This window comes from Urtica dioica, chromosome 7 (assembly GCF_054948205.1).
Source record: "Urtica dioica subsp. dioica isolate 48M chromosome 7, U.dioica_male_clone48M_v1_H2, whole genome shotgun sequence".
Lineage (NCBI taxonomy): Eukaryota > Viridiplantae > Streptophyta > Magnoliopsida > Rosales > Urticaceae > Urtica > Urtica dioica.
In genome coordinates, this window is record NC_142762.1 from 31,946,484 (window position 1) to 31,960,152 (window position 13,669).

Consider the following 13,669-nt stretch of genomic DNA (forward strand, 5'->3'; position numbering starts at 1 on the left):
AAATGAACCTTTTTGGTTTTGGATGGGCTACTTGGGCTGGCAGCTTTCTTCACAAAACTCCTCACGGTCAGCATGAAGCGATCCCATACAACATTTCCCCAGGGGAATCCGTTGAATGTAGCCGGATCATCAACCATCTTTATGTATGATTTGTTCTTCATGGCAACTGTTCGTTGGCCCGGGAGAAGCACATTGTAGAGGAAGTGGAGAAGAAGAAACCGGACTCGCTTCTCAACGTCATTCCAGTCCTTGTTGTCCTTGATGAGTGCTGCAATGTTGCCCCGAGTGGCAAGTGCCCCTTGCTTGAAGGTTTCAACATATAGACCCCCTGGTGCAACCTGGTCGTACTCCGTCGCCTTGTACGACTCATCTACTCGGAGACCTGTGATAAGACTGAAATCTTCCCTGGTGAACTCCCTAGGGACGCCACCAATCTCTATATGTAATCTATCTTCTGCTTTGGGAAGTCCGTCAAAGTAACCCGTCCTCATCATAAGGTTACTGAGGATCTTAGACGAGCGGGTTATCGAGGGCATCTCCAAAAAATGGCCAAAGCAAGACTCTCTAAACAGGTCTGATTCCTGTTTCGACATGGCAGCTTCTTCAACGAAAGACATGACGTTCCCGTGGAAGTTGAAGTTGAACTGCCCCACAGAATCATCCGTCACGTATCTAGTCCAACCCTATAAATATATACATAAAAACCAGTAACAATTAGTTACATTTAACAAAAAAAAACAGTAACGTCACAAAAAATGGTCTTCATCCATGGGTCTTCGAAATCAAACTTCTAGTCACAATCAAATTCCAACATCATTACAACCAATCCAAACATGCACCCAAACAAGTTTTGAAAAAACTACCTAAACTCACTCACCGGAATTAGGAGTAAATTATCCTATACAAACAAATTTCAACATCTCTACAACCGATCCAAACATGCACCCCTATAAGTTTCGCAAAAATGACCTCAACACACCTGAATCAGGTTTTCCTGCCTCTGATTAACGTCACAGTAGGAATCGGACTCCTCACCGTCGCTCGCTCTCCGACGCTTTGAATTTGGGGTTCTATTTGCTGGACTCTTTTTCTTTGACCTAGATGACTCCGCCTCAGTTTTCTTCTCCGTCGTTTTCTTCATCGGCGACGAAGCGACCCTAACACTCCGCCGCGGTGGCGTTTGATCGGGAAGTTTGGATTTTTGGTTTTTTTGGGAGTTTCCATCGCCTTCTACCAATTTTCTTTTCTTCATTTTTGGGTAATCTCTTTTCGTCATTTTGGGTATTCTGTAAATGGTATGGGGTTCGGACAAGGACAATGGTGGTTGAACTTGGTTTGCGATTTGGGTTCGCGACTGCTTGAACTTAGGTTCGCGATTTGGGGATTTCGCGATTTGGGGGTTTGCGATTTGGGGATAAAGCAGAGATCGTGGGAGAAACAGGAAAAAGGGGATCAACCAGAGATCGTGGGAGAAACAGGAAAAAGGAGAGGGAGGTGACGATGAATGTGAAGGACTCGGCGGCGGTTTCGTTGGTTACGTTGAATCGGTGGAGAAAGAAATGAAGAGATGGAGAAGAAAATGAACAGTCGCGGGATAACAAACGTTTATATAGAGGGAAACAAATTGGGGAGAAGGGCATATTTGTAATTGTACACATCAAATTCAAATACCTACTCCTAGATGTGCCATTTTTCAAAAAAGATAGTAATGTGTCCAAATCTAATAATTTACTCCTACTTGTGGCAATTTCTAAAAAAAAAGGACAATTTATATATATAACATTTATGGATAAGCAGGGAGGTCATTGACCAAGTGAAATTATTCCGCAAATAACACTTTTTAAAAACAATTATGAAAATACCACTCATGAGAAGCACCATTTTGAAGGTGATTACTTCGTATAAATGATCGAAATACCGTTACCGTTATCATTCCGAGGTTTAGAATTTACTGGTAACCACTAGTATCCGGAAAGAATACCGTGGAAAGTAGAAAATAAAAAAGAAAAGTACAAAATCAAAATAATGATGATATTCATGTTAAAAATCAACTAATTATACATAAAATTTCATATTTTACAACCAATTTAACAAAAAATAAGTCAAAAACATATTTAAATCTAAATCCTATATTTTAATATAACAAAAAACTTGAAAAAAAATTGAATACAAACTCTAATTAAAGTTTAAACACAATAATGAAGTTAAGAATTTGAACTAAATCATGAAAAACTAATAACAAATTTCGTGAAAAAACACTAAACATCATTAGATTTTAATAATTGTCGGTATTTGACCACTTAATGGTAAGTTTCTGTCGGAATGCGTGAAAATTTATCTAAAGCCAACCGGAAAGTGGACGGTTTCCTCGGAATCCAAGAAAAAGCATAAAGTAAACGGTTTTGTACATACGGTACCGGTACTTTTGAAAAAAACAGTTTTTGGACCGGTTTCCGTTCGGTTTCCCCGGAATTTGAAACCTTGCTTTGTATATAGGAAAAAGCTCATAGACTAATGAAAATTAGCAAAAATAACACTTTTTAAGAAGATAATTTCGAAAATACTTTTTAAAAATTGACATGTAAAACAAATTGACTTTTCACTTACCCAATATTTTTGAGGTAAGGATCATTAGTCATGTGTCACCTATGCTTCTTTCAATGAAAGCCACGTAATGAAGAACTCCATGGATCTGCTAAAGTCTATCCAATAATAATGATAAACCGCCTTAAATAAAACACAATCAAGAAGCTCATTGGCCAAAGAAAAATTCCAAAAATGACACAAGATCAAGACTTTGAATATGCCATTTCTTGAAAAATATCATGTTAAAAATGACCTGTAAAATAAATTGGCTTTTCTTTTTTCCAAATATTTTATACAGTATGGATCATTAGCCATGAGTACTTATGTTTCTTTAAATGAAAGCCACGTCTTATGTAGAGCTTCTTGAATCAGCTTAACTCTATCCCAATAACAATTATAAACCGCCTTAAATAAATACACAATATAAATTTACTACCAACCACTCTCTTTCTTTCACATATGGTTCTTCTTTCTTGAAGAAATATACAAATTCGGAATTAAATTTCCTTACCACCTTCGTTCTCTTTTCTCACTCATTTTGCTCTTCAAATTTAGTGATAGTTCTGATTCGGTTCTAGTTCGTTGTTCGACGTACTAGTAGATATATTATTTCTTAAAAAAAAAACAAGCTACTTTAGATTTTCGTTTAATTATTGCGCAATATCAATACGCCATATATATAATGATTTTCTGGAATATCAAGCTTTTAAAATGAATCCAAAAAGGTCGATATGAATGATTTGTGCCATGTGAAAAAGAGAATGCTAGATGAAAAAGCATACCTAAAAAAACGAAGTATGTCCGAGCAACAAAAAAAAATTGCAAAGAGAAGCATATTTAAATAAAATCACTTATAATTTAAAGAGCAATTTAACGTCAGCAAGTATATTTGAATTAGGTAAAAATCTGTTACTTCTTTTTTACTTCAAATAGAACTTTTGTTTATGTTGACTAATTCATTTCCACAATGTCAGGAGAATCATACAAAAAAACAGCTAACCAAGGCAGCAAATCACAATAAGGATCTCCATTTTCTAGGAATACCTAAAATACCTTCTATGCTGAAATTACCAACAATTTGCCAATATTGTAGAGATAAAAAATTCTCACACGAAAGTAAGACATTTTGTTGCTCTGATAGAAAAATAATACTTTCTTCGAATGAAATTCCTCCGGATTTATACGAATTATATACGTCATCATCTTGTACATCCACCGAATTCCAAAAATATATAAGATCATGTAATAATACTTTGCTTTTACTTCATTTGGTGCGAAATTTGATAAAGAATTATGTCAAAAAATAAAGGTGTCTATACTTTTCGTATTCAAGGCAAGATTTCTCATTACTTCAATGATTTATTACCATCAAACGATACTCCAGCTAATCTTCGACTTTAATTTATTTTTATCATACAAACCATGAAATACAAAACAGAATTGACGCATCTCCAAAATTAAATCCAAATATTACTGCAATCTTACTTGATGTCCTAAAAATAATCCATATGCTTCATTTTTCCGTTACCTTAAAGATATACCTGACCTTTAAAACTTTAGCATTTTGTATAAAATCAATTCCAGAATTAGACCAGCAAGTGTATAATACTCCTACGATTTCACAAGTAGCTGGTATATGGTTACATGATCAAATCTCGACCGAGTCTAATTGCCATGATATAATTGTGTATTTGCATTTTGATAAACCCCAAAGAATAAAATATTATTTCGATGTTACAATCCTTTACAATGCTCTTTGTTATTTCCTTCTGGAGATTTAGGATGGCATGAAGGTATTTTAAACGTGGAGAAAAAAAACCGGCTTGGCGTATGTCAAAATCAATACCATTTTATCCAAATCAGATTGAAGCTGTCTTTGATTTAATTCAGAGGGAAAAAAATGTAGGCAATCCACCTTTATTTTATTTCGCTTTACAAAGTATTTCCTAAATATCTTTTTATCCTATTCTAATATTTGTTTTCCATTTTCTTCGACAGTGTTAACAAGGAAGAAAACAAATTCAGTTACATGTCGCGAATAATATTGTTATAAACAGCAGATACGCAATAATGATAAGTCTATATTAGTACACTCTGGTCGTCTCTTATAACAATATGTTGTAGATATGTATGTCAAAATTGAGACTCAAAGATTAGATTATTTGCGAAATACACGACAAAATTAGAGCCGATTTGTATAAGGGAATCATAGATAGCGTTGAGAGTGGAGATACCAGAGGTTCTCAAATTGGAAAAGAATTGCGTTACTAGCTTCTTTCATTGATAGTCCAAGAGATATGCGTAAAAGATATATGGATGCAATGACATTAGTACAATAATATGGAAAGCCATATATTTTCTTAACTTTTACTTGTAATCCAAATTGGCATGAAATTGAAGAGGAATTACAACCAAATGAAGCTGCTCAAAATAGATCAGATTTGGTATCTCGTATATTTAAAGCAAAATTTGAAGATTTGAAGTATGAAATTTTGAAAAAAAAAATATTTGGACCCGTAGCTGCTTATGTTTATGTTATAGAATTACAAAAAAGAGCAAAACTACTAAATCCTGACACTTTTGATGAATATATATCAGCAGAGTTACCAACCATACAAGAATATGAACATCTCCACGAAAAGTAAGAAATTCCGCATATTTTGACCAATTCAAGGTGAAAAACGGCGTTGCTCCCTCAGCAAAACTGGGATAAAGTTGAGCCAAAAGATCGCGATTCAAGATAAATTCATGAGGAAGTGGAATCTCTTTAGGATCTACTCCAGCATTTAGAAATTGATTAATGGGTAAAGATACGTGTACTTGATGCCCTGCCCAAGAAAGAGAACCTAGTCCTAGTAGTCCTGCTAAATGGTGATTCAACTGCATAGAATGGTTGTTAAACATATGATGCATGGTCCTTATGGTGACTTGAATTAAAAAAATGTATGTATGAAAAATGGTTCATGTAAAGATCATTATCCTAAACCATATCTTTCAAAAACGTACATTGGAGAAAATGAATATCCAAAATATAGTCGAAGAAATAATAATATTCAAGTTAAAGTTAGAGGCTGTTAAACAATCAAAGGGTTGTTCCATATAATTCTTACTTGCTAGCATAGTTTGATTGTCATTTGAACGTAGAAATATGCTCAACAGTCTAGGCGGTCAAATAAATGTATAAATACATTTACAAAGGACATGATCGTATAGCCATGCATATCAACTCAACCCACACCGACGACAATAATAATATTACGCAAGATGAAATTGCAAATTTCCAATTAGCAAAATGGACTTGTCCACAACAAGCAACTTGGAGAATTTTTAGCTTCATTTTAAATGAAATTTACCCATCTGTAATAACGCTACAATTACATCTTCAAAATAAACAACTTGTTACATTTAGAAAATATGACAACCTTAATCAACTTATAGATACCGATTTTCCACCGAGATCTATGATGACTGAGTATTTTAAAATGAATCAAGTTGATCAAAATGCTAGAACGTTATTGTATAAAGAGTTTCCTCAACACTATGTGTGGAACAATCAAGATAAAAATGGGAAGCTAGAAAAAAAGGTAATGTAATTGGGAGAATTGTAACAGCAAATCATGCTGACGGGGAACACTATTATTTACACATATAATTAAATCATATAAAAGGATCATTTTCATTTAAGAGTTTGAAAACGTTCTGCAATATAGAAGTACCTTCATTTCGCGAATCTGCACTCTTGTACGGACTAATAAAAGGAGATAATGATTTAAATTTATGTTTGAAGGAGGCATGTACGTATCGGTTACCCAGCTCTTTACGGCAATTATTTGCAACATTATTAGCATATTGCGAACCAAATAATCCGTGAGAATTATGGGAAACATACGTAAATCCAATGACAAGATTTTCTTCTATTAAATTCAAATAATGTTGTTCAACCAATAAAGCACTTGAACACGTCAACTATTTATTGGAATCAATGGAAAAATATATTAACTACCATTTAGTCAATTATAAAGTTGTTATGTCCGAGACGGAAATATTCACGAAAGAAATAAATGAAGAGATAAATATTAGTGTATCAGAGGAAGATATGAGCTTGGTGTCAAAATTAAACTCGGAACAAAAAAATATTTACGATTTAATACGTCAAAGTATTTTCAAATGAACCAGGCGTGTTTTTCATAGATGTCCCGGGAGGGACAGGGAAGACTGTATCGTACTATACTTTCTACTATTAGATCTAAAAAGCTTATAGCTTTAGCAACTGCTTCATCTGGAGTAGAAAGCATCTATACTACCTGGTGGCCGTACAGCTCATTCTCGCTTTAAATTACCGCTAAATATAGAAGACAATGCTACATGCAATATCAATAAACAATCAGGTTTAGCTCATTTGTTACAAAAAAACAAAAAAAAATTATGGGATGAAGCACCCATGATAAACAAAAACGTAGTCGAAGCATTAGGCAGTATGTTACAAGATGTCACAAATTCTAGGTTGACTTTCGGTGGTAAAGTTGTTGTACTTGGAGGAGATTTTCATCAAGTTCTACCAGTTATTCCTCAAGGGAAAAAAGAAAATATCATAAATGCAAGCTTACCAACATCTTAGTTATGGTCAAAATTTCAAAAAATTAGGCTCACTCGAAACATGAGAGCTAGCAATGATACTTAATTTTCAAACTTTTATTTATTACAAATCGGAAATGGTACAAAAAAAAACTGATGAAAACGATAATTTTAAAATACCAAGAAAATTCCTTTTACCATATGAAAGTGATACTACATCAATTCCTAACCTACTAAACACTGTATTTCCAAATATTTTTTACTATCCAAATAATTTACAGGAAATGGTAAATAGAGCGATTTTAACTCCTAAAAATAATCATGTTGATAACATAAATAATTTATTAATTGAACAATTTACCGGTAATTGTATTAAATATTATAGTTTTGATGAGACTATGGATACAAATATTCAGGATTTTCAAGAAGATTTTTTAAATTCTTTAACACCAAATGGAATTCCTCATCATGAATTAATTTTGAAAATCAATTGTCCTATTATTTTACTACGAAATTTAAATCCATCTGAGGGATTCGTAATGGAACACATCTTATTTGCAAAAATTTCCACCCAAATATGAGCTCAGTAATGGTTACTATGCCAAAAAAAAGTATTACTGCCCAGGATTCCATTTATCCCCGTTGAAAACAGTAAATATCCATTTCCATTTAAAAGAACACAATTCCCTATTCGATTGAGTTTTGCAATGACAATTAATAAAGCTCAAGGACAAACCTTAGATTTTGTCGGTATATATCTTCCAGAGCCCGTCTTTTCACATGGACAATTGTATGTCGCAGTATCAAGAGCAACATCGAGTGAAAATGAAACATAGCATTCCGAATAATTTACAGGAGAAAATGCCAAAATCCACAAAAAAAAATATTGTATACGTTGAAATCTTGTCATTAACAAAATAATATATACGCAACACTTACATATACATAAATAATTTGTCTAAAACAAATAGTGTAGATATGATTTTTAAGATCTTATCCAAAGGGAAGGTAAACCTTTTTTTTTTATGTAAGGTAAACCTTTATTAAAAGGGTCCAATGGCAATCTAACCATTATGAAACGTTAGAAATTTTGAAATAGCCAGTGTTTCGTTAATTTTTTTGTAAATAGCCACGTAAATCTATTTACGCTGTCTAAATAATAAAAAAAAAAAAAAACGCAAGAGCGAATTTCTAGTAAATATGACTATTTACGAAATATTTACAATAGTTTTTGGATATTTACGAAAAATTTACAAAACGTTGGCTAAAACGCAAACGCTTATGTTTATGTGTCTTATATCGCTAAATTTTTGTTATTAAAATCTCATTTTTAAGAAACCTTATATATTTTGTTATTCAAAATTTCACTATTGAATTTTTTTCTGTCGGTTAACTTCCTTTTTTTCTATTTTTTTTTTCAACAGCTGATATGAGTGTCTGAGTGATAGAATGGTTTTATATTCCAAGTAGTCATGCACATGGAATCAACCAGAACCAAATGTGGTTAGCAAAAAAAAAAAAAAAAGCTGAGTAATTTTTTTTCTTCGTTTATCAATCATGAGAATTCATGTTATTTGGTAAATTATTTTTGTAGGTAGCAACGTACTCATATATACGTATTTAATAACGTGCATATCAGGTGTTGATTTCCCTTTATATATGTAAATGTTACAGCCTCTTTCAAATGTCATTTGATACTTAGTATTAACAAGCTTTTTTTTTCCTTCTTATTTATTAATTGTTACGTTCAATATGCAATTAGAAGGTTTATTATTCCTAGTATAAGAATTCACAAATTCCATATAATTACACCCACATGGTTAATAACACATTTCGGATTAACTTATTTTAGTCTAAATCTTTTATAAAAATGAAAAATTAATTAATGAAAATGCATTAAGGATGTAATATACTGCTGTATCTTGTTTTTTTAATAACGTCTTTATTCATAAATGAAGTGTTATATATGTTCTAATTAATTGTAAAATTTGCTGATTTTAACCTATTTAAAAAAATGCTTTTTCTCAAATATATTTGAACACACGTAAGCAAAAATAAGATACCAATAAACTCTAATGAAACATCGTAACAAGCGAATTCTATAGTGATGTGACAATCGTCCATTTTTACGAATTTAGTCCGCTAGCCACCTCATACTTGCGGCGAAAAAAAAATCTACTTCTGAACGAATCAAAGTAAAACAGTAAAAAACAGGCTTACCTTATGCTTAAATCATATAGATAAGGATTAATTTAGAGAAGACACGTTGCAACTGTAATGATTATAATAGTTCATATATGTTATAAAACCTATCCCTTACTCACTAAATCTCAAACCCCGCTTCATTTCCTTTTTTTTGTCAGAATGGAGCTCAAAGACACTGTAACACAAGAAAAAATGTATTTCATTTTCTTCATCAGATCGTTTTAATTTTTATTTTCGTAAACCTGTCATGGTTACAGTTGCTAAAATAATAATTTCGTAAACCTTTTTCGACGCAATTTTATTTATTTATTCGTTATTGGATGACAAAGAAATTTAATGAATAAAATCAAAATACTTTATCATCAAGCTGACCAAGTCTATTTATGGACTTACGTTATACTTTCGCTTCAAGTTAGACAGCGTGTACCGTGTACGCGCTAAGATTCCAAGTCAGCGTAGTTTCCTTCCCTATTCTCTTTTCCTTTTCCTATTCTTCACCCAAAATCTGTCTCCTATATAAACCAAAACCCTATTTAATTCTTAACAAATCATCCCCAACAGACCAGAGCTATGTCTAAAGCTTTTTCGGTTTCTCTCAAACGATCACAATGAATTCGATGTTCAGCAGCTTCGACGCTCTCTGTGCTGAGTTTTGCTTCGGGAAGACGATGAATATTCCAAATTCCTTCTTTTCTCTGACAGCGAATCCTTCGGTGGGTAAGGAAAAGGCGACGGAAAGCACGACGCAAAAGCATGGAAACGACGGTAACAGGGAATCGAAAGACAGAAAGATCAGATCGGTGCCGGAGTTTGACGGACTCCACTGTTTTGAGACGATCGTTCGTTTCTAAGTTGATTTGAGCGAGTTTTGAATTCGGGAATATATTGATTTTGTATATACAATACCTATGTTTTAGAACTATATAACATTCTTTTATCGTAGTTCTTAAATTTATTAAATATTTGATTGGTTCTACTCAATATGTACCAATTGTTTTGGTTTATTCAATTTCAAGTTTCCAGCAATTAATCTACTCGTCGTAATGAAAAAAACAAAAAACAAAAAAAAGGAAAATTATATTCGATCATTCGATGTTATGCTATTAGTATGTCGACAAAAATTGAAGAAAAAAAACGGCGCTCTACCATTACTAGTTGTTTTTTAAACTTAAAATTGTGAAATAACAAACATTTTACTAATATTTAGTAATTGTCGCTTCAAAGCAAGTTGAGCAGAAGAAATATTCTATGTATATGCATATATGCTGGTAATATCCATAACCTATATATAATGAATGATCACATATTATATATATTTATACAGATCGGTGATAGAAATTGTGTGGAGGACTGCTTGCAAATATAATATTATTGTATCTTATCTAGCTTCAATTAATTCCATTCCAAGCATAATGAGGCAGAGAGATAGAGAAGATGTTTCTTTATATATTTTAAGATCAAACACCAAAATATGTATCGCTTCAAGTCAGTTTTGAAAAAAATTACGAACCAAGCCATGGGCTTCCTATTAGTTCCATGAATACTATACGCCTCCAAAAATGAGTACGGTGAGAACTCGTAATAATCGACCGATCTTATTTCGTGATTCGTAATATACATTATGTAATTAATACTACTCTGATTTATTATATATTTGCAGATGATAGACTTGATAGTGCACATGGACTGCTCAGGATGCGAGAGCAAGATTAAGAACGCACATCAAAAATTAAAAGGTAAATATCAATAAAGGGAATGTCATGGTGTGTTATACATCATGAGTTAAAGCGATCATATCGTTTTTCTTGTAATATTTGAAAAGAAATTGAAAATTCATATTTGTGAGGGTGTGAGAAATCAAAATTTGTAAGAGTTGCATGGTATTTATATCAAAATTTTGTAAGAATGGTATGTTAACAAAAAAAAAAAGATAAAAAATTTTAAATTAACTGAAATTGTAGCATCTTAAAAATAAAATATTTTGTCCATATATATATATATATATATATATATATGTATTGTATATATACACATTTGCTTTAGTCGTATATTGAATATTTCGATATTACGTACTTTCAATATGATCACAGCCAAAAACTAGGGTTTATAATTAACTTAAATCATGGTTATGGATATGTATGTATATATATACTACGCACCAGGAGTGGATGACGGAGTGCTGATTTGTGGCCCTACACGGCGGAGAGTAACACAACACCGCCGTAATCAGCGACCTTCACTACTATCACCAACATGACACGTCATCAACATTATTCACGGCCTTTGATGCTCCGGCTATATATGTCCTACAACTACCTCACTTCTGATCACACTTTCGATTCTACCCTCTACGATGATCGCCGGCCTTACTCCACGCTTGTCCATGACCAAGCCGCCGTGCTTTTCAGCGACGACAATGCTCGTGCCTGCTCTATAATGTGATTTATATATAATATAAGTTGTATATCTTCTACTTCTACTTTCCATTCCATGTACCGTGGCTGGTTTAAATAATTCCTTGTTTTATTTTTAAATTTTGTTATTGTATGTTTTGTTACTTGCCTTTGAATTTAATTTTGGTTATGTAGTCATATATAGTCATATAAAAATTAGGTGTTACTTAGCCACTAATTCTATTAACACATAATTAATTAACAAGTTTGCCTAAATAATTCTCTCTCGGAAAGACGAAAATTATTGATCAATTAATTATAATTAATAAAGCGTTGCCTATATAGCAATTGAAATTTGTAAGAGATGTGCTTAATTTCGCTCTTTCTTTGAAGTGAATTTTTTTTTATTATTTTAATTGAATTATTCAGTATAATTTCAAAACATAATATATATGTATATATATATATATGTATATATATATATATATATATATATATTCTAAACTTTTCAAAACTACCTTAAAATCAATAAATAAATAATGAAGACTCAAATTTAAAATCAATTGTAAAATTATTCATCAATTATTTAGCATGGTATATTAAATCAATTGTAACCATTCAGGAAAATAATAATAATAATAATAATAATAATAATAAAAAGTAAAGCAATTTATTATTGAAAACTTAACGCATGTGAGATGCTTGTATCTTTGAAGTCCTTATTTTCATAGATCCTCACAATTTTGAGTCTTAAAAGCTTAAATTGAGGACAATCTAGTTCTTGAATCTAAAGAAATATAACATCTAACTTTTCACAAATGCTGCCTAGAAACTGTAACGGCATTATTAAAAAAAATAATAATAATCTTAATCTAAATTATAACCCAACTTCTCAAATTATAATATATAATAAATAAAATTATAAATATAAGATTGGTTCTTTGTAATAAATGTGAAAATGTCTCATATATAACCCCAATTACTCGCTTTCGGTCATAAATCTCGTAGAAAGCTCTTGTTTCTCAATCCCACACAAAGCTTCATACAACATCCCAGTTACTCGTTGCTCGCTTATAAATATCTTCAATTGTTACTTGAACTACGGCTTGCAAAGCTGAAAGGTGACCATGATCCTCGAAAGGCTTCAAATTCTTTTGTGGGGCCGGTGAAATGAGAGAGAAACTTCCACTTCCACTTGTGGGTCACAGGGATGGCTTGGGACACCTCCAACTTCGAAAAATTATCACTATTACAAAAAAAAAATTGGACGTTAAAATGCCCTCCAAAATTCGCCGGAGATTTTTGGATGTGTGTGTAAAGTTTGAACAGAGAGAAAGAAAAGAGAAAGTAGAAGAGAGACAGAGATGAGAGAAAAAACAGTTTTTGAGTAAAAAACGAAGAAAAAAAAAAGGTTAACTCACACATATTCTTTTTTTTTTTTTTTTATTCTGTTCAATTTGGATTTTGACATCAATATTTTATCATAGGTGATTCTTTTGTAAAAAAATCAACAAAAGAATTCACGGGTTTACTATCTAAATGAGGTGTGGGATAAATATTTTCTTACAAAACTACCTTTTCTTTCTTTCCATTTTAATTTATTCTTTCCCTAATTCCTCTTCCGTGAAGACACTCAAACCAAAAATTGGGTTTGGTTTCATTGATGCGATTTATCTAACTCCTGAGAGTGATTAAGACCCGATCGACGAGGACGACGATTCTCTCGTCGTCTCCTCTTCGCGTCACACAACTCGCTCGCCGCAACTCAGACTCGGCCTAGAGATCACCGCCCCCGGAAGCAATGGCGATAGCTACTTTGAAGTCGTCGTCAGCGATGTCGATAGACAGCGAGGTCGGCCTCGCGCGGCGTCGCTGAATCAAGTTCCGCCTGGAATTGGTCTTCGCCGAGA

General features: G+C 32.5%; 1 protein-coding gene across 1 annotated transcript; it reads left to right on the forward strand.

Annotated features, from left to right (window-relative positions):
• The first annotated feature begins 9,515 nt into the window (after positions 1 to 9,515).
• LOC149390841 (uncharacterized) lies at positions 9,516 to 11,863 on the forward strand. The gene is made up of 4 exons (XM_089619864.1): positions 9,516 to 9,560; positions 11,027 to 11,102; positions 11,529 to 11,590; positions 11,626 to 11,863. Exons 2-4 carry the CDS (start codon positions 11,027 to 11,029, stop codon positions 11,806 to 11,808), a joined length of 321 nt encoding a protein of 106 aa, XP_089475990.1. The 5' UTR covers positions 9,516 to 9,560; the 3' UTR covers positions 11,809 to 11,863.
• Positions 11,864 to 13,669: the final 1,806 nt, after the last annotated feature.

Excerpts from the sequence above, each read along its gene's own strand:
- LOC149390841 (XM_089619864.1), top strand. The coding sequence starts at position 11,027 with ATGATAGACTTGATAGTGCACATGGACTGCTCAGGATGCGAGAGCAAG. Across the intron at positions 11,103-11,528 it reads CGCACATCAAAAATTAAAAG|GAGTGGATGACGGAGTGCTG; the intron begins GTAAATATCAAT and ends ACTACGCACCAG. Across the intron at positions 11,591-11,625 it reads GAGTAACACAACACCGCCGT|CGTCATCAACATTATTCACG; the intron begins AATCAGCGACCT and ends ACCAACATGACA.